General features: G+C 46.7%; 2 protein-coding genes across 4 annotated transcripts in view; one reads left to right on the top strand and one right to left on the bottom strand.

Moving 5' to 3' along the window:
• ANKRD27 (ankyrin repeat domain 27) overlaps nucleotides 1-14,426 on the top strand; it is a 49,041-nt gene extending 34,615 nt beyond the window's left edge. The window contains exons 20-29 of one of the 3 annotated variants that reach the window (XM_080829663.1): nucleotides 87-206; nucleotides 1,232-1,276; nucleotides 3,951-4,073; nucleotides 6,786-6,983; nucleotides 8,804-8,923; nucleotides 9,237-9,398; nucleotides 10,411-10,522; nucleotides 11,757-11,835; nucleotides 12,020-12,092; nucleotides 13,086-14,426. In XM_080829663.1, coding sequence (XP_080685789.1) covers nucleotides 87-206; nucleotides 1,232-1,276; nucleotides 3,951-4,073; nucleotides 6,786-6,983; nucleotides 8,804-8,923; nucleotides 9,237-9,398; nucleotides 10,411-10,522; nucleotides 11,757-11,835; nucleotides 12,020-12,092; nucleotides 13,086-13,313 — 1,260 coding nt within the window. In that variant the 3' untranslated portion in view covers nucleotides 13,314-14,426. Of the gene's footprint in view, nucleotides 1-86; nucleotides 207-1,231; nucleotides 1,277-3,950; nucleotides 4,074-6,785; nucleotides 6,984-8,803; nucleotides 8,924-9,236; nucleotides 9,399-10,410; nucleotides 10,523-11,756; nucleotides 11,836-12,019; nucleotides 12,093-12,705 lie in introns of all 3 variants that reach the window. The other 2 variants (XM_080829665.1, XM_080829664.1) reach the window with 2 other exon arrangements.
• A 2,463-nt stretch (nucleotides 14,427-16,889) lies between these two features.
• Nucleotides 16,890-23,233, bottom strand: PDCD5 (programmed cell death 5). The gene is made up of 6 exons (XM_080829662.1): nucleotides 23,074-23,233; nucleotides 22,213-22,250; nucleotides 19,269-19,330; nucleotides 18,383-18,474; nucleotides 17,359-17,430; nucleotides 16,890-17,068 (listed from the first exon to the last, which is right to left on the bottom strand). The coding sequence occupies exons 1-6, from the start codon at nucleotides 23,137-23,139 to the stop codon at nucleotides 17,021-17,023; spliced, it is 378 nt and encodes a 125-aa protein (XP_080685788.1). The 5' UTR covers nucleotides 23,140-23,233; the 3' UTR covers nucleotides 16,890-17,020.
• Nucleotides 23,234-24,775: the final 1,542 nt, after the last annotated feature.

The raw sequence follows: 24,775 nt of genomic DNA, 5'->3' as shown, positions 1-24,775 counted from the left end.
GCTGGGCTTGGGGGCCCCCTCGGAGACCGCGGCCTGCTCTCTGGCCCTCACGAGGCCCTTCTCCTGTCGGGGCCCTGTGGCTGCAGGTCCCCGTGCAGCCCCCTCAGCACCCTGTGGACTCCATCAGCCAGGCCTCCTCCACCTCCAGCTTCTCCTCTGCGTTGGTGAGCTCCAGACAGGAGGAGCCCAAGAAGGACTACAGAGAGGTGAGGATCCCAGACGGGAGGGCGGATGCGAGGGCAGCCCTGTGTCGAGGCGACTGGTTAAAGAGCCATGCATGATGAGGGCTGCCCAGTGGACCTCCACTGCCATTACTGGGCCAGTGTGTGTGGCGCGGCCTGGAGGGGAGCCCAGCCAGGAGAACTCCTGCTTCTTGCAGCCAGGAGAACACCCTGCTTCTTGCATGTGCGGCTCTTGAAGCAGCTCTTTGCTTTGGGGATAGTGTATGTGTGTGAGACAGAGGGAGGGGGGTTGTCTTCTAGAAGAAGTCTAAGGAAAGTCACCTGTGGGTCTACAGATCTACACTCATTTTACAAACTCAGTTCTCGGCCCTTACGTCCCACTGCGTAAGCATCCCTGTCAACCTGAATGATGGTCATCCTGACGTCTTGCCAACACGTTGTGTTCTGTGAAAAGCAGTTTATAGCTTGTTTTTTTTTCTTCTTCTCCATTTAATCTGTCTGTGAGCTCGTTCAGCGTCAGCCCACAGAGCAGACCACCCTGTGGGGAGGCCACACTCCTCTGCCTGTTCCCCTGTGCACGGGGAGCCTCACTGCCTCTGTGTAGGGCGTTCGTCCCTGCCACCCTCGAGCTGTGACCTGCACTTGGAGGGCCTGAAGAGCTTAGCTTGATGCGACAGCACAGGAGACAAAGCCAGGAGACTCGTTCCAGGGTCTAAGAGAGCCCTGGAATGGTTCCTGGTGTGCTCTTAGCTGTCAGATGATGAGGGCTGAGTACACATGACCCTGTAGGCTTGTGCTTCATTCGCAGTGACCGGCATCTTCCTTGGCCACGTCACCAGGTCACTCCCCAGGCGTCAGGGGGAGCTGGGTTCGGTATGCGCAGGCGCCCTGCTGGACGGCCCAGCCGGACAGTCTCAGGGATGTGCTTGCAAGATGCTGAATGAGGTGTTAAAACTCCACAGACCAAGAGACAAATGAGAGCTTCTGGGTTTTCTATTACTACTTTATTTTTGAAATCATTTCCTAACATTCTTTTTCCTTTACTTAAGGTAGAAAAACTTTTAAGAGCAGTTGCTGATGGAGATCTAGAAATGGTGAGTTTTTAGCAGCATGTCTGAAAAAGCTTGCTGTAGTGAGAAGAGCTGAGCCTGTTTCTGGTCTCTGGTTCAGTCAGGAGCTACGTCCTGTTCCCTTTCACACACCAGGGCTGTATTTAATGACTATGGGGTCACATAGGTGTTCGTGTTTTCCTGTCACTTAAGGAAGCAGGTGGTCACAAAGCTGCACAGAAAGCCTTTCAGACGTCCGGGTTCCAGGAGGCTGCTGAGGTGTTGGCCAGCCCACCACGTGTGGGAGCACAGAGTGTGGGCTCCGGTCCCGGCCCGCTAGCTGGGAGCAGGGTGCTCAGGCAGGGTGGGTAGAGAGGAGGGGTGGCTGGTGGAGTGGGTAGTGCCAGAGCCCAGAGGCCCCGCTGTGGCCCCGTGGAAATGGTGGGACCTGGGCAGGAGGCTGGGGTCTGAGGCATGGGAGTCCAAGGTGTCCCAGGTGTCCCAGGCAGGGTGTCCCGATAGGTGGTGCTGGCTGTTGGCTTGGGGAGGAGAAGGCCTGGCTGGGGGGGCCGGTGTCTGCCCCAGCCCTCCCTGCAGATGCCAGGGAACATCTGGTCAGGTCATGGAGAGCAGAGGCAGCCTTCCCTAGATTCCATGGATGGTTTCCCTGGCTTGCCTTTGGCTTCCTGAAGGGAGCTTGTTGTGTTTTCCGCTTTAAAAGGAGCAGTAACATAGATTACTATGAGGAGCTCAGAATAAATCATCTAACGAGGGAGTTGATGCTGCTGTATGCTTCAGGAGGGCCTTTTGCGGACGATCCGGTTTGAGGTGGAGCACAGAAGTTACTAGAGTCAGATTATGACCACCTTGGGGTTGTTCGGATCTGACTGTAGTTTCCAGTGTATTCGCTTTTATCAGTGCACCAGACTGACACGTGGTCCCTCTGGGGAGCAGGACAAGGATGTCTATACCTATATGTGTCTTCTCATGAGACCAGTCCCAGGAGAACTCAGCATTCTTTGGAGGAAGCAGAGTAGGACTTCCTTAGGCCCCTTGGAGCCCTGGTGTGAACCAGTGGCGTAGTCTGTGGAGAAGCGATTATGACTGTCCCTGCGTCATGAATACCCACTCCTCCTCCTTCTGTGGGTGGATGAGGGGGCTGAAGCCATTCGTGAAGGGGGTGAGCAGAGGCAGACCGCCTGGTGCCCAGGGGTCCCCATCCAAACTGATCTACCCACGTGACAGCCTCCAACCCCTGTCTGAGGCACCTGCCCCTGCTCCCCCCGTTCTTGTTCCCTCCCCTTGTCTGTCCCAGCTAGCCTGTTAGCTGAGGCTCTTGGGTCAAGGCCTTTGGGATTTCCATGCTCAGGGGTGTCTGCTGTCAGGATGTGGAAGGGATCTGGAGGAGAGACTTTGGGGTTGAAGGCGGTCCTCTTGAACGCCTTGTCATTCCCCACATGCACGTGCTGACTTCCTCAGTGCTCAGAACCAGGCCTAGAAATGTATTCATATTGTTTCTGGTTTTCAAATTTAATATCCAAGAGACTAGTTTCTACTGCAACATAGATTTGACCTTTTTCTGATGGTCTTCAGCGTGTTTGTGTATGGCTAGCGTGTGGCTAGTGCATGGAGGGGATGCTGGAGCGGCGTCAGGGAGCCTGAGTGTAGGTTCTGACCACCACTTCCTAGTTGTGTGGCTTTGGAGATTCCCTCTCAGAGTGAGTTTCCTCCCAGGTTAGAAGGAACGAGTGGTTTTTTTTTTTTAAAAGACTTTATTTATTTTATTTATTTGACAAAGATCACAAGTAGGCAGAGAGGCAGGCAGAGAGAGAGAGGGGGAAGCAGGCTCCCCACTGAGCAGAGAGCCCGATGCGGGGCTCGATTCCAGGACCCTGAGATCATGACCTGAGCCGAAGGCAGAGGCTTAACCCACTGAGCCACCCAGGCACCCCAGGACGAGTGGTTGTTGAAAGAGTACAATTAGATACTACAAGCCAGGGTGCTTGCGAAATGCTCCAGGACTGGGGAGTGAAAGCAGCACCACGCTATTCTCTTTTAAGATAAAGGAATCTCTGGGGGGCGCCTGGGTGGCTCAGTGGGTTAAGGTCTCTGCCTTCGGCTCAGGTCATGATCCCAGGGTCCTGGGATCGAGCCCCGCATCTGGCTCTCTGCTCCGTGGAGAGCCTGCTTTCTCCTCTCTCTCTGCCTGCCTCTCTGCCTACTTGTGATCTCTGTCAAATAAATAAATAAAATCTTTTAAAAAAAACCGAACAAACAAAAAAAGGAATCTCTGGGGTGCCCGGGTGGCACAGTCGGTTAAGCGTCTGACTCTTGATTTCAGCTCAGGTTGTGATCTCAGGGTCCTGGGATCGAGCCCCATGTCAGGCTCTGCGCTCAGCTCGGAGTCTTTCGGATTCTTTCTCCTTCTCCCTCTGTCCCTCCCATTTGTGCTTGCTCACTCTCTAAAAGAAATAACTCTTAAAAAAAAAAAAAAAAAGGTGGAGTCTGTACCACAAGCTGTAGAAATGGCAGCTAAAGTTCTCTGCATCACCAGTAAAAGGACTAAAATCACTGGTGGTTGAGGAAGTGTAGGCCCTGGTCTGGGAGCGGGTGTGTGTGTTGTGTGTGTAGGGGAGGGAGGGAAGGAGAGATACTGTAGTTTGTAAAGGAGCTAAGGATGAGTTTTAAGCTCCCATTTCTCCTTCCTGCCCAACACCAGGTGCGTTACCTTCTGGAGTGGACCGAGGAGGACCTGGATGAGCTGGAGGGTGCTGTCAGCATAGGCAGTATTGAATTTTGTCACCCCCTGTGCCAGTGCCCGAAATGTGCTCCAGCTCAAAAGGTTTGGCTTTGCCTCCATTGGTGTGGCTGGGGGTGGGGATGGGGAGGCAAATTCTTCTTCTTCCCTGAGAGAAGTTGTCTGCTTCTCAGCCAGCTGGTTACTGAGTGGCTGTTAGCTGGCATCCCCTGAGATGTGGTGAGGTTTAGTTGTTCAGCTCAGGGAGGAGGGAGGCTAACACGAGTGTGGATCTGACTTGGGCGGCTTGCTTTCTGAATGGGCAGGTCAGGGAGCAGAGACATGCACCACGTGCTCAGTGTTTCAGCTGCTCTGCGGGCCCCTGAGTCACAAGGCAAGAGTCCATGGCTGAGGGTGTCTGTCTACATGGCTGCCAGTCCCCTGAGGAAGCTGCATTCGAGATCCATTGCCCACAGTCTTTGCTTAAGTTAGTCCACCTTTTGCAGGAGGACCCTCCCTCCAAATACAGAGGATCCCCTGTGTCCTTTACCCAGTCTCCCCCAGTGGTAATAGCTTGCAAAGCCATAGGACTGTTTCTTATCCAGGATATTGACACAGGAACAGTCCACACATCTTATCCACAGTTCTTTGATTTTACCTGTGCCCAGTATGCATGCATGTGTATGCATGTGTGTTCACTTTTATCACACACGTAGCTTTGTGCATCTACCACCACATTGAAGGTACCAACAAGCTCCCTCATCACGGGGAGAACTACTCACGTTGCCTTTTCCCACACCCATCTGCCCCCCTGCTGCCCCCTAAACCCCGAGTTAATTTTTGTACAAGGTGTGAGATTGAGGTTGAGGTTCATTTTTTTGCTTGTGGAGGACTCCTGTTTTCATCACTTGTTGAAAATACCATCCTTCCTCCGTTGACTTGTTGTCCCACCTTCGTTGATAATATACAGTGTGGGTCTCTCTGCAGGGTCTGTGTTCCATTCCACTAATCTGTGTGTCTGTCTTTCCACCAGTTTCACACTGTCTTGTTACTGTAGCTAGAATATCGTATCGGGTAGAGTCATTCTTTCATAACTTGCTCCTCTTTGCCAGGATCATTATATCGTATCGGGTAGAGTCATTCTTTCATAACTTGCTCCTCTTTGCCAGGATCATTATAGCTACTCTAAGGCCTGTGGGTTTGTTTATGTCTACCAAAAATCTTACTAGGATTTTGGTAGGAATTGCATTAAAAATTGTAGATTAGGGACGTCTGTGTGGCTCAGTCAGTTAATTGTCTGCCTTTGGCTCAGGTCTTGATCCCGGGGTCCTGGGATTGAGTCCTACATCGGGCTCCTTGCTCAGCAGGGAGCCTGCTTCTCTCTCTGCCTCTGCCTGCCACTCTGCCTACTTCTGCTCTCTCTGACAAAAAAATAAAATCTTAAAACAAAAAAACAAAACCTGTAGATTAAGTTGGGGAGAAATGACATCTTTACTGTGCTGACTTCATGAACATGGTATATCTCCAAATATATTCTGGCCCCCTTTGATTTCTTCATCATTCTGTGATTTTTGGCATATAGATCCTGCCTATGTTCTCTTAAGTATATACTTAAGTGTTTCACTTTTTTTGGAGAAGTCGTAGATGGTATTGTGTATAGAGCATGTGCTTGTGTGCTAGCTATCTAACTCGAGATGTATGTCGCATACTGAGAAAATTAGACTCTGCAAAACAGATAGAGTAGTGTTTTCCTTTGTATTACAAGATAATCTGGACTTATTTTAAAAAGCTTCACCATGGGTTATTCTAACCCAATAATAATGAAATGAGTGAAACTTTCATTCACATGTAGCTTTTTAGCTCGCTCCAGGGTCATTTGTACATTAGGTTCTTCTGTTCTGTCCCAATGCTGCTGGATGGGGACAGCCCAAAGAATGATTTCCCCCGTGTAGACTGCTATAAAAAGCATAGGGATTAAAAAGGCAGATGATGTTCGGAAGGATACGATGTGCAGTGACTGTACTTCAGGCCCGGTCTGTGACTCTGTGTGGCCAGAGGCAGTTACTGTGCCTCCCTGTCACTGTGCTTCTTGCCATTGTCCTAGACTCTGTCGTTCCCCACCTCACAGTTCATTAGTTGTAACAAGAAACTGGATTACACATTAAAATAACTACTAGATTTATTGAATAAAATCTTAGAGCCTTTGCTTTTTTTTTTTTTTTAAGATTTTATTTATTTATTTGATGCGGGGCTCAATCCCAGGACCCTGGGATCATGACCTGAGCCGAAGGCAGAGGCTTTAACCCACTGAGCCACCCAGGCACCCCTCCTTTATAGTTTTTGCTTTTTGTATCTTATCTAAGAAATCTTTGCTTATCGCAGTTTTGCTGGGACGTTTTGTGTACTCGCTTCAGGAAGTTTGTAGTCGTAGCTCTTACGTTTAGGTTTATGGTGCATTTTCAATTTTGTATGTGGTGAGCTAAGGATTGATGTACAGTTTTTCCATGTGTGGATAACCTGTTGTTGAGACGCCATTTGTGGAACAGACTTTCTGTTTCTCATTGAATCACCTTGGCATAAAGAGGGTCTCATTTCGGGGGACCTGCTCTCTTAAATACGGAAATAATCCTTTGGTACGGCTTACCTTTCTAAAGTTGTAGGAATTCACCTGTGTGTATCCTGATTCTGGATCCCGCTGTGATCCCAAATTGTGCAAAGGGGCTCTTGGAGGGGGGGTGGGCGTGGATGTCTTCGATTCCTTTAGCTCAGTTTCTTAAATACTAATGACGTTTTTCTCTCTCCATCTGCATTTGCTAGAAGCTGGCAAAGATCCCTGCCAGTGGACTTGGTGTGAATGTGACCAACCAGGACGGCTCCTCCCCACTGCATGTTGCAGCTCTGCATGGGCGGGCGGAGCTCGTCCCCCTCCTGTTGAAACATGGTGCCAGTGTGGGGGCCAGAAATGCGAACCAAGCTGTCCCGCTCCACCTGGCCTGCCAGAAGGGCCACTTCCAGGTACAGGGTCTTTCTCCTGGGCAGAGGGCATGAATGCTTGTTCTTGGTTGGAGCTGTCCGTGCTGGGAATGCTGCAGAGAGGCAAGTTTGGGGGCGGGCCCAGAGCACAGACACATGTCCTTCCTCCCAGCCCCAAGATTCTGCGCTGCCCAGGGCAGGACTGCTCAGCAAGAGAATGCAGAACTCTTGTGGTTCTGGGGGTGGGCCTTCCCCCTTCCCCTTCCCCTCCCTGCTCATCCCCACCCCCCACTCCACTGCCAAGCATCTCTCAGTGGCACAGAGGCCCTATCCTGATTCTGACCCCAGCAGGAGTGGTCTTTGGTGCTTGGGTATTGGTCATTGAGGGCTCTGCCTTCAGCTTGGCACCTTTCATCCCCACAGTTCTTGGTCTTTGTCAGACAGTTTAGGACTTTATTATTTTTTTTAAAAGATTATATTTATTTATTTGAGAGAGAGAGAGAAAGAAAGCACAAGCAGGGGGAGGGGCAGAGGGAGAAGCAGACTCCTCGCTGACCAGGAAGCCAACACGGGGTGCGATCCCAGGACCTTGGGATCATGACCTGACCTGAGCTGAAGGCAGATGCTTAGCTGACTGTGCAACCCAGGCACCTCAGTTTAGTACTTTGTAGTGAACGACCCTAAGGTGGAGGTACAGGAGAGCATTGGGGTCCGTTATCAAAGGAACGAGACTGAGACAGAGTGAAAGTTAGGCAAAGCCTTATTCTATGCCAAGCATTAGAAGTCAGACTGACCGGCCAGGGCCCCCTCCAAAGAGAGCGACCCCCTCCCGATCTCACAGGCTGGTTTTATAGGGCATAACTGCAGACCCAAGGTATGTGGCTTCTATTGTTAAGGCGTTTACTCCCGGAATCGATACCTGGAACCATACCAGGAACTACTGGGGCGTTTATTCCTGGAATGAAGTCCGTGGATGTAAACAACAATATGGCTACCTAGGCAATATGGAGTTGCTCTGGCTAAGCAGGCCCTAATAGTTAAACAGGTTTTAACATTAAATTGGCCCTAACAAGAGAATTGTGAAATGATTGACTTTTTCAAAGTCCTATATTTCTTTCTGAAAATTGCCTCCTTAAAGCAATTGCCTCTTTAAAACAAATTTTCCCTTATAGCTCTACTCTAAGCTTTTAAAGGCAGGAGCCAGGGGTGCCTGGCTGGCTTAGTTGGTAGAGTGTGTGACTCCTGATCTCAGGGTCATGAGTTCAAACTCCACATGGGGTGTAGAGTTTACTTAAAAAAAACAAAAATAAAAAATAAAAGACAGGAACCAAATCAGGTCTTTCATCTCTCTTGTGACACCTAACATTGCACTTCAATTGCCAGTATCCCAGTCTACAGAACTGGAGTGATAATTCCAGTCCTCCCTAGGGCAGGTCTAAGGACGAAATGGAAAGAAAAAAAAAAAAAAATACCGCCTCCCACATTGCCTGGTGGAGGAGGACGTCAGCAGGTGTCTGTTGCACCCCACTTCAGGTGGTCGGCTTTCTCCCGAGAGTCAGACATGTGTCCAAAGAACCTTCTAAATGAACTTAGACACAAGTCAGAAGGATATCCTGTTAGAGGATTTTTTCACAGATTTAATTTTTTAAAAAGGTTTTTATTTATTTATTTGAGAGCGAGACAGTGAGAGAGAGCATGAGAGGGGAGAAGCAGACTCCCCATGGAGCCGGGAGCCCGATGCGGGCCTCGATCCTGGGACTCTGGGATCATGACCCTAGTTGAAGGCAGTTGCTTAACCAACTGAGCCACCCAGGTGCCCCACAGATTTAATTAAGGCTGGAATTTTGTCTTCTCTGGGATAGGTGGTGAGGTATCTATTGGATTGTAACGCAAAACCCAATAAAAAGGATATAAGTGGAAACACACCCCTCATTTACGCTTGTTCCAGTGGCCACCACGAAGTCGCGGCACTGCTGTTACAGGTAAGGGCCTCCCAGCCCTGGAGCTGCCGGTACTTGTCGGTTGTGGGTGCTTCATTTCCTGGCATTCCCTTTTTTTTTTTTTAAAGAGAGAGAAAGAGAAGCAGCGCATGGGAGCTGGGGGTGGGGGGAGGGGCAGAAGGAGAAAGAGAGAATCTCAAGCAGACTCCATACCCAGCGCGAAGCCTGACATGGGGCTCGATCTCACGACCCTGAAACCATGACCTGAGCCGAAATCAAGAGTTGGATGCTTAACCGACTGAGCCACCCAGGACCCCTCTGGCATTCCTTTTGATTGCACTGTTCCTCCTTCTAGCACGGGGCCTCCATTAACGTCTCTAACAATAAGGGTAACACAGCACTGCACGAAGCTGTGATAGAGAAGCACGTCTTCGTGGTGGAGCTGCTTCTGCTTCACGGGGCATCAGTGCAGGTCTTGAACAAGAGGCAGTGCACCGCCATGGATTGTGCTGAACAGGTGAGTGGGAGCGCCTGTGCGGCTCACTCGGGCTTCCCTGTGGTTAAACCACATCTGAAACAGCAGGAGCCGTCCTTTGAATGGGGATGCTGGGCTAAGTCCGTGTGCCAGGAGTGTGCGGTGGGTTGAATATCCAGTCCTTCGTCTCCGGGTCAGAGGTGGCCTGCTCAGGGAGCCAGGACTCGGTCTTTCAGGGCTCACTTTTGAAGGGCTAAGTGGAGGTGCTCCCCCGGCCACTGCAGGTGTAGGAGCCCTGCTCTGGTCCCGGGACACCAGATGGCTGGTCCGGGGCTCACGCTCCCTGGGCTGGGACTGCACCTGGGGTCTTAGCACAATAGAGAATGTTCATTCAGTTGTGGTTCTAAGTCTCCCAGAGTTATTCTCCCTGTAAGGGGAATTGTGATGAGCAGGTCAGCCCTCCTTCCCGAGCTATGGGTATTTGCACAGGGTACTGGTGAGGAGAAGGCCTCCTCTCCTGGGAGAAGCAAGCCCTCTACTGTCACCATTTTCACGTAGAGTCTTTCTGTTTTCGACTCCGGGTGGACAGCTGGTAGGCTGTTAAATGACATGGTGTCATGTAAAAGTCACCATAAACCCAGCGTACTCATAGGCTTATCACGTTAATTTTCAGTGACATTTCCTAGCAGAATCAAAGTATTTTAAACCTTCCGTGAGCACTTCCTCAAATGATGGTAAGGATGAGTGTTTTTTATCAAGTATTTACCATGTGCTGGGCTGGCGAAAAACCCGGGATAACTCTGGAGTGAGAGATGCCGTTCTCAGCCCCATCGCACAGGGCAGCTAAGTACCTGGCCTGGGTTCCCTAGTAGAGGCTGAGCCAGGCTCCAAGGGCAGGCCTGCTCTCACCACGAGGCTCTCTGGCGTCAGCTTTGTCTATACCTGTCTGCTTAGCTTCTCTGCCCAGCTGCACCACTATTGACAGATTAAAAACAGGCTGTAACCTGCTAAGAATTAAAGATCAGCTGTTAACCTTTTCCCTTTCCAATTGTAGAATTCAAAAATAATGGAATTACTTCAGGTAGTACCGAACTGCATGGCCTCAGTAGATGATGTTGGCGAAGCAGACCACAAGGAGTATGTGACTGTTAAGATCAGGAAGAAATGTAAGAATTTACATTCTCTCTGTAATTTTCAATGTGGCTATGTTTGGAAATTCAGTCACCAGTCACCAGTCGTCACTGGTGCTTATTTAATTGTGAGTGTGGAATGTCATCATACTCACGACTGGGGGTAGGATAGGGCACCAAAGAAATGTATGTTACAGCCTCACTCATCAGCTTGTTTTGCTACTGGTTTTCTGGTTGACTGGGATGATGCTTCCTAAGGGAATAAGGTGGCCACGCCAAGCCTCACCTTGGACGGCTCAGGCCTTCCCTGCCAGCTGGAGAGGAGCCACCACCTCTGGGAGATTCTTGTGTGCCACATGGCCCAGACGCAGGCCTTTTTCTAAGCATTTCCTGGACATCTGGGGCTCAGCGCCTCCTGCTATCTTTCAAGGTTTAATTTATTTACTTACTTTATTTGCAGGCATACAGAGATTTTTGGTAATTAGAACAGTAGTTGCCAAACATGGATAAGGCTGGAGTATTTTCTTTCCTTTTTTTTTTTTTTTTTTTTTTAAGTTGTTATAGTCTAGATAGGGCCCATGCTCTGCTTTTTTTTTTTTTAAGATTTTTTTTTTAATCTTACTTACTCTATTTATTTATTTATTAAAGATTTCATTTATTTATTCATTTGACAGAGATCACAAGCAGGCAGAGAGGCAGGCAGAGAGAGAGGAGGAAGCAGGCTCCCTGCGGAGCAGAGAGCCCGATGCAGGGCTCGATCCCAGGACCCCGGGATCATGACCTGAGCTGAAGGCAGAGCCTTTAACCCACTGAGCCACCCAGGTGCCCCAAAGATTTTTTTTTTTTTTTAAGCAATCTCTACACCCAACATGGGTCTCAAACTTACAAGGCCAAGACCAGAGTTGCACCCTGTACCACCAACTGAGCCAACCAGGCACTCCTCTACTCTTTTTTTTTTTTTTTTTTAGAATTAGTTTGTAGTGGAATAATGTGACTAAACCCACTTCCACTGAGGCTGCCCCACTGATGTTGCCTGTAGCTGGAGAATATCCATGTATTAATAAGGATGTATGTTTCCTTTCGGGGGGGAGTGGGGGTTGTCACACAGTAATAAATAGCTACTGATACGTTTCTTTAAGCAAATAGCAGTGCTTAATTTTTCTAAATTTTGTTAAGCTAAGACAATTGAAAGGTCGCATCTGTGCTATACCTCTAATTCTTACCCTGCTTTGCAAGTTTTCAGATGTTTATCCTTTTTTTTAATCTACAGGGAACTCAAAAATGTACGATCTACCCGATGAACCTTTTACAAGACAGTTTTACTTTGTCCGCTCAGGTGGTCAGTTTAAGTGAGTATAAATTTTGAGTTGATTTCTCTGCCTCTCACCCTACCTTTGTTTACAACTTAAGCCGGTGTGTGCCCCTTCAGTGGGTTAGAGAAAATCTGCACTCACCAAATGCTGCCACCTCGTGGCCAACCAGAGCGTTTCACGCCACTTTTAGACACTGATTTCACTTTGTTTTGGGTTTCAGGGGAAGGACTTCAAGGGACATTATGGCAAGAGATAGGAGTGTCCCTAGTTTTACTGAAGACTCTTTGCATGAGGTGAGTTATTCAATGCTGGCATATCATCATATTTCTTAAAGCCTGGCTTTTCCAAAACGAATCCACAGTGAACACATTTCCCATTTCATGATTTCCTTTGCAAGATTTTCTAACAATTAAGAGGAGTTTGTTAGTGGGATAGCCAAGAGTACAGACTTCGTTTATTTGAGAAAGGTGAGGGGAAAATGGGAAATGGAAGTACGCTTGGAGAGAGGCTATGGCTCATGGTGCGTGTACTTGGTGAAATGGTCAGCTTCCGCGAGTGACACTCACAGATGTCAGGAGGAAACCATGTTTACATATAGAAGGGTAACAAACTTCTCCAGATGTGGTCTAGAGCTGCTCATATGGACAACTCCGCATGTGGCCCTCTTCCTACGGCACCACTTACTCAGTTACAGAGATGCTTGCTTGACGTTCTGTCTTAACATTAGGTGACTCTTCTCAGAAACGTGACTTTTCTCTTGTTCCTTGCAATATATGACTTGATGAGAAGCAGACTTTACAGCAAAGATACAGAAGTTCTGAATCTTTGTTATAGAGAATTAAAGCGATGTTTGTTAACCTGACTCATTTCGATCTCTTCTGTAACTTTTCGTGACTTTGCTAACAGATGTGCTGCTGCATGGGAAACCCGCAAACTCTGAAATCTGCTTGGGTTCCGTCAAGCGCTTTTCCCTTGTGAGCTGTGGGACTTCATGCAGCTTGCTTCCATTTGCTGATCCTGCGTCCTCAGCTGTAAATGGGGACAGCAATTAGTACACCCCTGTTAGTTATAGAGTCATTGTGCAAACAGGTAAAGCGCTGATGTTGTGTCTGACACACGGAGTACACACATGTCATCCTGTCCCCACGGGGATGTCAGAGCCGAAACGATGCCCAGAAAGTACCAAGCACGTTGGGTGACAAGCAGCACCCAAGAGCGCTGTTCTTGTGTGGTTCTTGTTTAAAGTGCAGTGCAAATGAACTGCTTGAATTGTACCGTTTCTTCAGCCAGGGAGGCAAAGAGTCACAGGGAGACAGGACAACCTGACAGACCACAGCAGATCTGAGAGTGCTGACAGAGGGCACGGCAATCAGCCCGAGGGGCCTGGACCGAGACAAAGTGTTCCTGCAAACAGGCGGATGCTGCGCAGACACACAGTCGAGGACACAGTCGTACCCAAGAGCCCAGGGACTGCTGGCAACCCAGCCACTTCTAAGGTCACGTCCCAGTCTTAGCGGTGATAAGCGGTTACTATGTTGCTGCCAAGAGAGTCCTCGGCAAGGAGGCGCCAAGCAGGAACACAGCTGAGAACTGAAATGTACTTTGTTGGATTTGCAAGAAAAGCAGAAAGTTCCTGACAGCTAGCTGTTCTGTGGCTGAGGGAAGGAATGCGACCAAAAAAATGATCCTCTCTTTCCACATCAAAGCTAGTGCGTACTCTGGAAAAGGAGTGCACACCGATTCCGGCCGTGTCCAGATCCTTAAGAGCAGGTGTAGGTTTCTTCTGAAGTAGCGGGAGCTCCCTGACTACCGTGCGAGGTTTCATGACCAGATCGTGACCTCCTCCTGATGAAAGGTGCTAACTTCTGTGATGTGGACAAATGTGCAAACCACAGGCTGAAAGAATTCCTTCATTTGGGATCCGCTGAAGAGAAGCAGTTAGTTTCATGATACCGTGAAGGCAGGCAGAAGCGACACATGGAAACGAGGAAAAGAGGACTGGGAAATGTTCCTTTGCAAAGCAGCACTTGAACCCAAAGATGCCTACTTGCTGTTGTGATATTCATTTTCATTGAAAGGACATTTAGGATCTGTTCTACACTATGTATGTGGGGAAAGTTGGGTATAATTTTTCGTCCAACAAAGTACAGATATTTGATCACTGCACATACGCACCTGTATCAGTGTCTCTCGAGACACAGCCCCTTCCGTTAAAAACCTCCCTTTGTTGTCACACCTGACGGATGGTTACTGAACAAGAGAGATTTGGCACATCTTTTCTTAGTCTTTTGATTCTGATTCAAAACTTACAGCACAAACCAGGTCAGTTACTTTCAGTTAGAATTTATTGCCATTTATTCCTTTTTATAAATTTCTATAGATTTTACTCTTATTTTTTTATGTTACTAATTGGTCTACAGCTGCAAACATGGGTTTGTCCTGAGTACATTTTCAAATAACTTTGTAATACGGAAATGGTTTTGTGCACGTTCTTGGAAATACTTGTGTATGTATAGAAGGGAGGGGCTGATTATTTTTCTACAAAGTAATTTATGATTTCTAATGTTCTAATGTGCCTTGGATATGTGCCAAATGATGGGAAAGAAGCAGTAAACTTTATGATTCTTGAGCGTGTCATGGTACACTTTTTTAGTTAATGTCTTACTCTGGAGAGAGAGGTATTTCTCAGCCTGTCTGCTATAAACATGTGCTCTTTGTATAGGATCTTCTCCCATTGGATGGATTATACATTTTTCAGTTACTGAGGTCACTGAGATATGTAAACTGGATCATTCTGAGCAGACCATTATCCATTCACCCGCTTAGGCCTGAGTTAATCTAGTAGGTGCAATAACTCAGGCCCATAAAAATGTCCTTTAAAAAAATCAGATCAAAAATGAATGTAATACAGCGTCTTAGCCCAAACAGAAAGTAAGCACTGTTGCTTTGCAAATTTCTTTGTTCTGATTTAGTTTTCCTCCTTTCTCCTGGTTTTAAAACAAAACCACCTTACTGGCAAGTTGTTTTGGTTCACTGCCACCCTAATTAAGAAACTTATCAGCATAGCCAGGTTGCAAATATGCACATTGGTGTCACCTGATTTTTTGGGTGGTACAATATAATTTTGAAAACTTTCATGTGTATCCCCTATTTAATTCTAACAATCACCCTGATTGGTAGAATTGTCAAATGAGGAAACAGGTTCAGAGGAAAAAGGAGGCTGATTTGCTTGCACCATCAGAGCTGCAGTCAAGGCCTGCCTGGCGGGGTCATGTGAACTGGCAGTTTCCAATATGGTGTGTCTTCCTCTGGAGATATAAATACCTTGAATGAGACAGTTTTAGGGGAGAAGCTGCTTAAGCTACTCTGGTAATCAGCAGGGTAAGCCACCTGAAGTGACTACCTCAATTATTTTTAAGAACACTTGCTTTTCTCTACTTGCTTTCCTACTTGAAACTAAACTTGATTTGATAACTCAGAAATTGGTAATGCCCAAATTTCTACTCTGTTTAAGAATGGTTTGAATTCAAAGTACTGTCAATTAAAGTAGAAAGAATAACCACTCTCCATTTCCTAGGCCAAAATGTACTCCACCCCCTTTCTGTCTTCCAGTACTTTTATCCGTGTGTAGAGTACCACTTTCCATTCTTGAGGGTCTCTGGAGGACAGGACAAGGGTTTGACAGTTTAAACACATTCACATAGGTATTTGCTGTCCAGACAGTGGTTATTCTGTAGGAGGAAGCATGTGACAAACCTTGCTGAGAATCCTTTAGTCTCCCTCCAGCGTTTTTATGTAAATGAGACCTAAAGCAAAGTTCACCTCTATAGGGATGTTTTTTAAAATCCCTGAAGGAAACTTAGGTTTCCCTAAATGTTTACTTATAAAGAAACTTTACTGTTCCTTAAAAAAAAAAAATTGGATGGTAACAGTTCTACTCATTCATTCATTTGGGAATGCTAGATGCTCCAACACTGACTTTTTTTCTGGGCCGCAGTTCCAAATTTCAAGTCTCAAAAACAGTAACCTCTCAAATAAACAATTTAAACATAGATCAGCAGTATGCTAGCTAAAGCAGAGACTGGGATTGTAAACCACTTTTCCTGTTACTCTCCTGCTACTAATCCTATTCACCTCATAAAATGTTACGAACTTCCTCCTGGGGCTGGAACCTGTAAGCGGTTACACCAAACAGCCCACCTGACAGGTCAATTTATGCACAGAAGTTTCAAAACCTAGTGGGAGGAAAGCACAATGTAAGAGATGCCATTTAAGTTACCTGCAACTTTATCAGTGAAGAACTCAGAATATTTCTACCAAAATGGTTTTTTTTTTTTTAAAGATTTTTTATTTATTTGACAGACAGAGATCATAAGTAGGCAGAGAGGCAGGCAGAGAGGAGGAAGCAGGCTCCCCGCTGAGCAGAGAGCCCGATGCAGGGCTCAATCCCAGGACCCTGGGATCATGACCCGAGCCGAAGGCAGAGGCTTTAACCCACTGAGCCACCCAGGTGCCCCTCTACCAAAATGTTTAACTGCTAACTGTCTCAGCTGGATTTTAATTAGGAGGCACTTCTCTTACCAACATGTTTGTTACTGTTGAAGTACTACTACCAGTATCTCCCAGTTACTGTGGTAATTTTCTGTAATGCAAGTATCACTCTAGTTCAGACTGTCTTGTAGGGATGATATTTGTCAGATCATTTGATTTCAATGCCTTTAAAAAGATTATAAATGAAACCAAAGCTAGGCATTTTCTTACATTAAATGTGAGTACTATCTTCAGGAAGAATAGTTTACCTGGTTTCAGAACTTAGGTCTTGGAAATATTAGACGTTAAGTATTAAAGTTGATTCCTCTTAATCCGTGCATTTTAACTACCATGATGTTACTGGATGCTATTTTCTTCTTACTGAAGAGTAAGCTGGCTTCTATTTGTGCAAAGGCCACTTTCCTACCTAACGCTAATGTCACAGTTACAAAGGATATATTCATGCTGCTACACATTTCGAAACTTTAGGTAGGAAAGAAAATTCAAAATGCAGATCTGTTCATTCAGCTATGGTACAAAAATAACTGCCCAAATTGTTCTATTTTGCATAACAAGTTTATTTTTTTAAAAGGCATATAGACAATAAACAAAGTAAACAATCCGATCTTCACTTCTACCCAGTATTATCTGTCCTAGAACATTAAGTTCCAGTCTCTAAACATCTTAAATTTCAATAATCGTCCTCTTCATCAGAGTCCATGACTTTTCTTCTGTTGAACTAGGGGGGAGGGAGAAATTAAACGAGGGTCATAACATGTTTAATAAAGCATAACTCAGACTTTCTGAGAAGAACAAGGTCTACCTACTACAGCAAGACACTACATCTTTAAAACAGCTTAGTGTTTTAGGTCTTAGCACGTGCAACCTTTCTCCCCAAACTTTCACCTCTTACAAAATGGAAGTGTATATGGGCTCAAACACGTTTTTGCTACAACAAATGTATATTTAACACTTATCACTTAAAATAGCAATCTTTTTCTTTTGCCATGAGCATGTGGGGACACTTACTTTAACTGTGGTTTTCTTTTCTGTTTGTTGGCTTACTTTTTCAAGGATTTCTATTAAACCTTGTTCAGATACCTAGGATAACCAGAAAGAAAAACAGTACTTTTTTTAAACAAAGGGTTTACATTAGTATACTGGTTTTAATTTTCCTGGGATGTGGAGGCAGAGGTCAAAAGGGAAGGGAAGGGAAGGCAAGATGGGGGGTTCTAACTATTGGTAGTTCCAAAAGAATTTTGCTCTGCTAGCTTCATTTGAGGGGTGGGGGGGGGGGAGTAGCCATCAAAATTAGCTTTCGCAGAAAAATCCAAAGTTAACATTGTTCAAGAACACCTTTATCACCACTAGCTGTCAATGACAACCACCTATACCACTGTGTTAAGGGTCAGGGACAGAGACACATTGCCTCTGCCATTGAGAAGTTTAAATGCAGGAGGGAAGTCACTCAGAAAAGATGAACCAGTCGTTGTCTCTTCCACGCATGCTCTTAAGAGTAAAGGGTTCAGGGCAGGACTGATTCCTGCAGGCTGCGGTGGCAACAGGTAGTTTCAAGTGCAGGTGGCGCTCATCTGGATCTTGAAGGAAGGTCAGGCTCACCAGTATATACTCATAATGGCATTACAGCAGCACACGTAAGAACCAAAAATTTCAGCACCTCCTCATCTGCAAAGCAAGCTTAACTTCTACCTATATTGGTAGTATTTAATGGGTATTATTGACAAACCTGTTTCCAGTGTAGAAGCAATTAGATGCTGACCCTAAGAGTCACTGGGTCACAAACATCAAGGTTCCATAGCAATGTCGGTAAAGGAAAGCGGCAGAGGATTTTAGGAAAGGCAATTAGTTATTTAGGATTTATGGCAGATGCTACAATTCTCTCCTCTATAAAACGCCTTACTGAAACAGTTAACAAGAATTTCTTTAACAAAAATTTCTTTAACCTCTCTGAAAATTGACCTTTTGAAGGTATTTTTTTGATAAAAGTTAGGTAAAGAATAGGTAAAATTGCCTCAAGGCAGTCCACGCTTACCTTCCCACTTAGTTGTCCATATCTTGCCATCTGTATGAGGTAATTCTCTACTGCTTTAGTTTTTTCGGGCTTTACAAGTGCTAAGTTACTTACTAAAAAGAAAAAGGAGGAGTCAAAACTAAATGCACTTATAGAACTTAAAATTATGCACTGACATTTCCAAAGCACTTCACAGACATGTTTTTTGAGACTAGTAAGGTAGGTGAGACAGATGGTACTACTACCCCGCTTAAAAAGGGGAAACAAGTTCAGCCATGCCAACCTCAGTCAAAGCCACACAGAGGTAGTGGGAGAGCCAAGATTAAACTTGGGCCCTGGGATTCAAAGCCTGATGCCTACACATACATAACTGTGTTATGTATGTGTAGGCATCTAAGTATGCATCTAAGTACACATCTATATATGTGTAGGCATCTATTATCCATCTAAGGCTGCTTCTAAGCTGGGCTTCAAGTTATAATACAAAAGATACTAGTTCATTCCGATTGGCTTCTTTTATTTTTCTACACTGTTTTGGTATTATGAAGAATTATGAACATACACTGAAACAGAGACAATAACCTCCACCCAAGTTCCCATCACCCACATCAACTACCAGCCACATTTTGCAACTGACTCGATTTACAAGTTATTTCCTGTAAATCTTACCTAATGTGCACTTGGAGATCATCTCCTTCATAAGAGAGAACTGGGCTGGTATTTTTAATAGTAATTTAAATGCATTTCCTTAGGTTTATGAATTTCACATTTCTTACAATATTATCTGTATTATATTTTAGGTTACATACTTAATCCAGAATTAGCAATGATTTCATGTATCTTTCCCTACTCAACTAACTCAAGTAAGGGTTATGGAAGGAACTTAAAGGAAACTGAAGATGCTTACAACGGGCCCGGGCTGACTGATCCAGGACTTGGGCTAAGATACTGTTTCTCATTTCTGCTTCCCTACAACAAAAAGAGGTCAGCAAAATTAGAACTATGCTGTCAGCATTCCTACTGAACATACAAAAATGGAACTCACTCAATAGGTTTCCCAAGATGGAGGCCTGGTATGCGCACAGACTGCACTATGGCCAGTGCTGTGTGGTGGCAGCACCCACAGTCAGGTAGAAGAGGCCGCCTCTGCCCTCAGAAGCTGGCTGTATTTTATGTGAGTGTAAACGTACCAGACTGAAAGGTACCACCATTACCAACATTTATTAAGTACGCAGCGTGTGAGAGATTCTATGAATTTGTAGTGAGAATCCAAGCAATCCAAGGACCAAAAGATTAATCTGTGTGGTATGTATGGATGCATGCAAGCATGTATGTATGTGTTAAAGATTTTGTGTATTTGACAGAGATCACAAGTAGGCAGAGAGGGAGGCAGAAGGGGGGTGGGGTGGGAAGCAGGCTCCCTGGTAAGCAGAGAGCCCAATGCAGGGCTCTATCCCAGGACCCTGAGATCATGACCTGAGCCGAAGGTAGAGGCTTAACCCACTGAGCCACCAAGGTGCCCCTCTGTCTGGTATTTTTAGAGATGAAGCTGAGACCTATGGAGGCCATCTTATGGGGGACACAGGTAATCATGGCCAAGATAAAACAAGGCCCCATGTTTCTTTTTTTTTTTTTTTTTAAAAAGATGTGAGAGAGAGAGAATGTGTACACATGAACTTGTGTGCCCAAATGGGAGCAGGGGCAGAAGAAGAGGGAGAAAATCTTCAGACTCCCGCTGAGTGCGGAGCCTGATGTGGGACCTGATCTCACAATCTATGAGATCATGACCTGAGCCAAAACCAAGAGCTGGACACTTAACCAAGAGAGCCACCCAGGCTCCCCTGAGCCCCATGTTTCAAGACTCTCAGGTCCACTTCTTGAGTCGGTAGAGGGAGTGAAATTATAACACTACAACTATCCTTATAACTAGTTCAGGTTCATAGGACAGTGGTTTCAAACTTAAGTAGCAAAAAGTTTGCCCACAAATGAAGTCCTTTAAGGAACTTAATACACAACTCAGATAAAAGCAGATCCTTTGGCTGAATTAGAAGGGGAGCTGGGACTGGCTGTACATACTAACCACCCCACCGGAGGAGCTTACAGCCCACTTCCACAGGCCATTTCCTTGTTGCTCCTGAGTACTTCAACCCTGCTGTGAACTACTGCTCCTATATTTCACTGAATCTGAGATGCCATCAGTTCCAAGATGCACCACAGTCTTTTGAGAACAACAGCAAAGAACACCCTACATGAGTCTAACAGGAGACCCTTACTCAAAGCTGGGGCATCAAAGAGTAACATCCACAGTACAAGGTAAACAAAAAATAAACCGGCAACACAGAAAGGGACGGCAAGGAAGGATGCATGAATCAGCCTTGGCCCTGAGTGGAAGAAGAAAAAAGTTCCTCTGAGAGTTTGAACTTCAAGCTTTAGTCTTACGGGCTTGCTATCCGAATTTACACTGCCTGGGGCGGGGTGGGGGTGGAATCTCAGGCAGAGAATTTAATTTTAAAACATTTCAGGTTCAAAATGTACCCAAGTGATGGCAGAAGCAAAAAATAAATCTTTGGAGAATCCAGGACGGGAGTGATCATTTATAAGACCCATCCTAATCTATGTTAATATGGGAAAAAATGTACATCTTAGCATCAATGAAATTCATGTAGTAGTTTTATTTTCTTCTTAGCACCATCTATCTTCTACCACTAACAAGTCATGTAAGGACAGAACCTCTGCTTTGCCTATTTCTGTAGATCCCGCACAGTGCCTGACCCAGACCTGGTGCTCAATGAATATTTGCTGAATGGTGGCGCCCTGGTGGCTCAGTTGGCTGAGCATCCGACTCTCGATTTTGGCTCAGGTCATAATCTCAGGGTCATGATATCTGGAGCCCACGCGGGGCTCCAAGTTCACCACGGAGTCTACCTGAGATTCTCTCCCTCTGCCCCTTCCCTCACTCACATGCACTCTCTCTCTCAAATAAATACTTCTTAAAAAAATATATATATATTTGTTGAATGAATGAATTAAATGGCAGCATGATGTGGAGAGGGGGAAATGTATTGTTAAGTACAGTTTCAGTTTTGCAAGAGGGAAGAGTTCCAAAGATTGATTACATAACAATGAGAATATAGTTAACAAATGAACCTCACACTTAAATTATGTAAGTTTGTATGTTATTTTTAAAAATCACAATTAGAAGAAAAGGTAGCATAATGAGATACATAAGGTCTTCATTCAATAAACCTGCTGTGTATGAGGTGCTCTACCATGCCCTGGGAGTAAAATATCAGTACGAACTGCGTAACAGTTGATGTGTATAGTGCATTTACTAAATGTGAGGCACTGTCCCGGTGTAATACTCACAACATCCCTATGAGGTGGTCCTATTATGAGGCTCATTTTAAGGTAACCATAGTTTAGCAGAAAAGCAAACAAGGTACGTATGTGGAGTTCCACGCATGTTTCTTTAATAAATTAATAGTAAAACTACCCTGATTACTTACAGAAAAATCTCTATGCCAGGAAAAACTTTAAATTCACACGCCTATTAAAATAACTTAAAAACAAAACAAAACAAAAAAACCCAAACAGTTTGGTGACACCACCCTTCAAAAAGTTCAGAGCTCCAGGGGCGCCTGGGTGGCTCAGTGGGTTAAAGCCGCTGCCTTAGGCTCAGGTCATGATCCCAGCGTCCTGGGATCGAGCCCCGCATCGGGCTCTCTGCTCCGCGGGGAGCCTGCTTCCTCCCTTCTCTCTCTGCCTGCCTCTATGCCTACTTGTGATCTGTCTGTCAAATAAATAAATAAAATCTTAAAAAAAAAAAAAATTTTCAGAGCTCCAGCCCATACCTGTGCTTTGCTTCCTGTTGTGCTGCATCGCCAGGATCCTGGGGGGAAAAAAAAACCCGTATCTTTTAGTCGAGTAATTTCACTTAAGAAAAAAGTAGGCACCACTCTGATACTTAAGGCTCCTACAGTGGTGGAGATCAAATTATTACCAAATCATTAAAAGCCGTGCCTCACAGAAATCAATGGGATAGTTTTAACTTATACAAGGTTTTGATAAGCTTCTAAAACCGCAATCTAGTAGAATGTTTACATGAGGGAGGGGAGTCCCTATACTACGAAACCGTAGCGTTAAGAAGAAGAATTTCTGGATAGTAAAATTATTTCGGTATTTGGGGACGCTGATTCACTTGGCGCTTCCCGGGAGACGGTCCCCCTCCCCGCACAGTAAAGTCATTAACTTGAGCACTTTACGGGATTCGGGTTTAGTGTGTGGCTCCTCGCCGGGGACCATCACCTCCGTCAGAGAGGATGTTCCCCTCCGTACCCGCAGCACTTGGCACACGGCAGACTCTCGAACAACGTCGACTACTTGGGTCAGAACACCCGAAAGCAGTCGGAGCCGGTTAGACCCGAAGCTAACGGGACCGAGAGAGCAGAGGGGCTGATCACTCCGTTCCGGAGCGACGCCGGTCCGCGGAGGCCCAGCGCCCGACCGCCCGGGGCCGCATGCGGTCGGCCTCGCCGTCCAGCGTCCACGTGCCCTGAGGGGCCGAAGCCCCCCTCGGGGGCAGCGGCGGGGTCCTGGGCCCACAGGGCGAGCTCCAGCCGCGGCGTCCCGAGCCTCCGCCTGGGGCCGCGCCCTCCACCCGGGCGAGGGCGGCGCCCGGTGGGGACTCGCCCGGCGGGGGCAGGCGTACTCACCCCATGCTTCGCCTGCAGTTCGGCCAGCCTCTGCTTCCTCAGCGCCTCCAGCTCCTCCTCAGCCATGGTGCGGCAGTCCGGGGTCGAGCAGCCGCGACCACGCTCGGAAGGCTCCCCCGCAGCGCCCCAGCGCGCGCACGACCCTCCCCACTGCGCAGGCGCGCGCGGCGCCCAGGCATCACCAATCCAGCCCGGAGCCGCGCCTCCCGCCGCAGCCAGGGCGCCGGGAGAGGTCCGATTGCACGATCGCAGGCGGTGGGGAGCCGCGGGGCCTCTGGGCACAACTCGGCCGAGCCTTCGCGACTCGAGCCCCACCTCCTCGCCCCCCGCTGGCGCGGCGGGCTAGGGCCGCACTACGAGAGGGAAAGGATAACTGTAAAAACAGGCCGTCATCAACGAGTATGATAATAGGTAAAAATCTGCCGGTGGCCAACTCGTGCTAGCCTCGTGTTATCTCCACTTACAGATGAGGACGCGGGGACTCAGGCAGAGTGGACTGAGGGAAATGTCCAAAATTGCGGTGATAGATGCACAACTCTCGCATTTGCTAAAAAGACACTAAATTGTACACTTAAAATGGGATGGGGGGGTGGGGATCGGGAAGAAGACAGTCGCTCTCACCCGGCCATTATGAAGCCAAAATAAAGCCGACTTGGACGCCGAGACTGGGTCCAGATGGGCCTTTCCTCAAAGGTTGGAGCTGGGCTGTGGCGTGTGGTGTAAACCTCTAGACAACCTCGCACCCCCCCCCCGCCCCACACAGACACCCCCACCCCACACAGACACCCCCACCCCACAGACACCCCTACACTAGCCCAGAAGACATCCCCATTCTACTGACCCCAACCGACACAGACACTCCCACTCCAACCCACACACACCCCCACACACCCCTGTCTACCCAGGCAGACACTTATACCCCTCCTCACACTCCCACTCCAACCCACACAGACACCCCCACACAGATACCACACCCCACACAGACACTTCTACTCCACCTCTCACTCCCACTCCAACCCACACAGACATTCCCACCCCACACAGATGTCCCCATGGCACCCTCACCCGATGGGCACACAAGGGCCTGTGGGAGAACCTTGTGGGGGGCAGCTGTGCTATGTGAACTCCCTGGGGGGGGCGCCTTTAGAATGGGGGCATTGTTGTGTGTGGAGGGACACAGGCCCCTAACCCCTTGACTCATGCAGGTTATCCACCTGCCGTTTTTTTCAGTTGAGGCAAAATATAAAATTTACCATTTTAACCATTTTTAATGGTTAAATAGTTTGGTTCAATAGTGTTAAATACACCAACATCATTGTGCAACCAATGTCTAGAACTCTTCATCTAGAAAAACTGAAAATATACCATTCAATAACTAGTCCTCAAGTTCTACTTTCTGTCTCTTACGATTTTGACTACTCTACTTCATGTAAGTAGAATCATGCAGTATTTTGTTTCACTTAGCATACAGTGTTCAAAGTTCATCCATTTGTAACAGGTGTTAGACTTTTCTTACTTTATAGGGCTGAAGAAAATTCCATTTTATGTATATACCACATTTTGTTTATCCACTAATCTGTCAGTGGACACTTGTGTTTTTTCCACTTTGGGGATATTGTGAATAATGCTGCTGTGAACAACATTAGCATATAAGTATTTCAATTCTTGGGTATAGAGAACCCATGTCTTTTGAATTAGACAT

This window comes from Martes martes, assembly GCF_963455335.1.
Source record: "Martes martes genome assembly, chromosome: 17".
In the NCBI taxonomy this organism is placed as follows: domain Eukaryota; kingdom Metazoa; phylum Chordata; class Mammalia; order Carnivora; family Mustelidae; genus Martes; species Martes martes.
The sequence above is the reverse complement of the archived record's forward strand: the minus strand, read 5'-3'. Positions and strand labels throughout refer to the sequence as shown.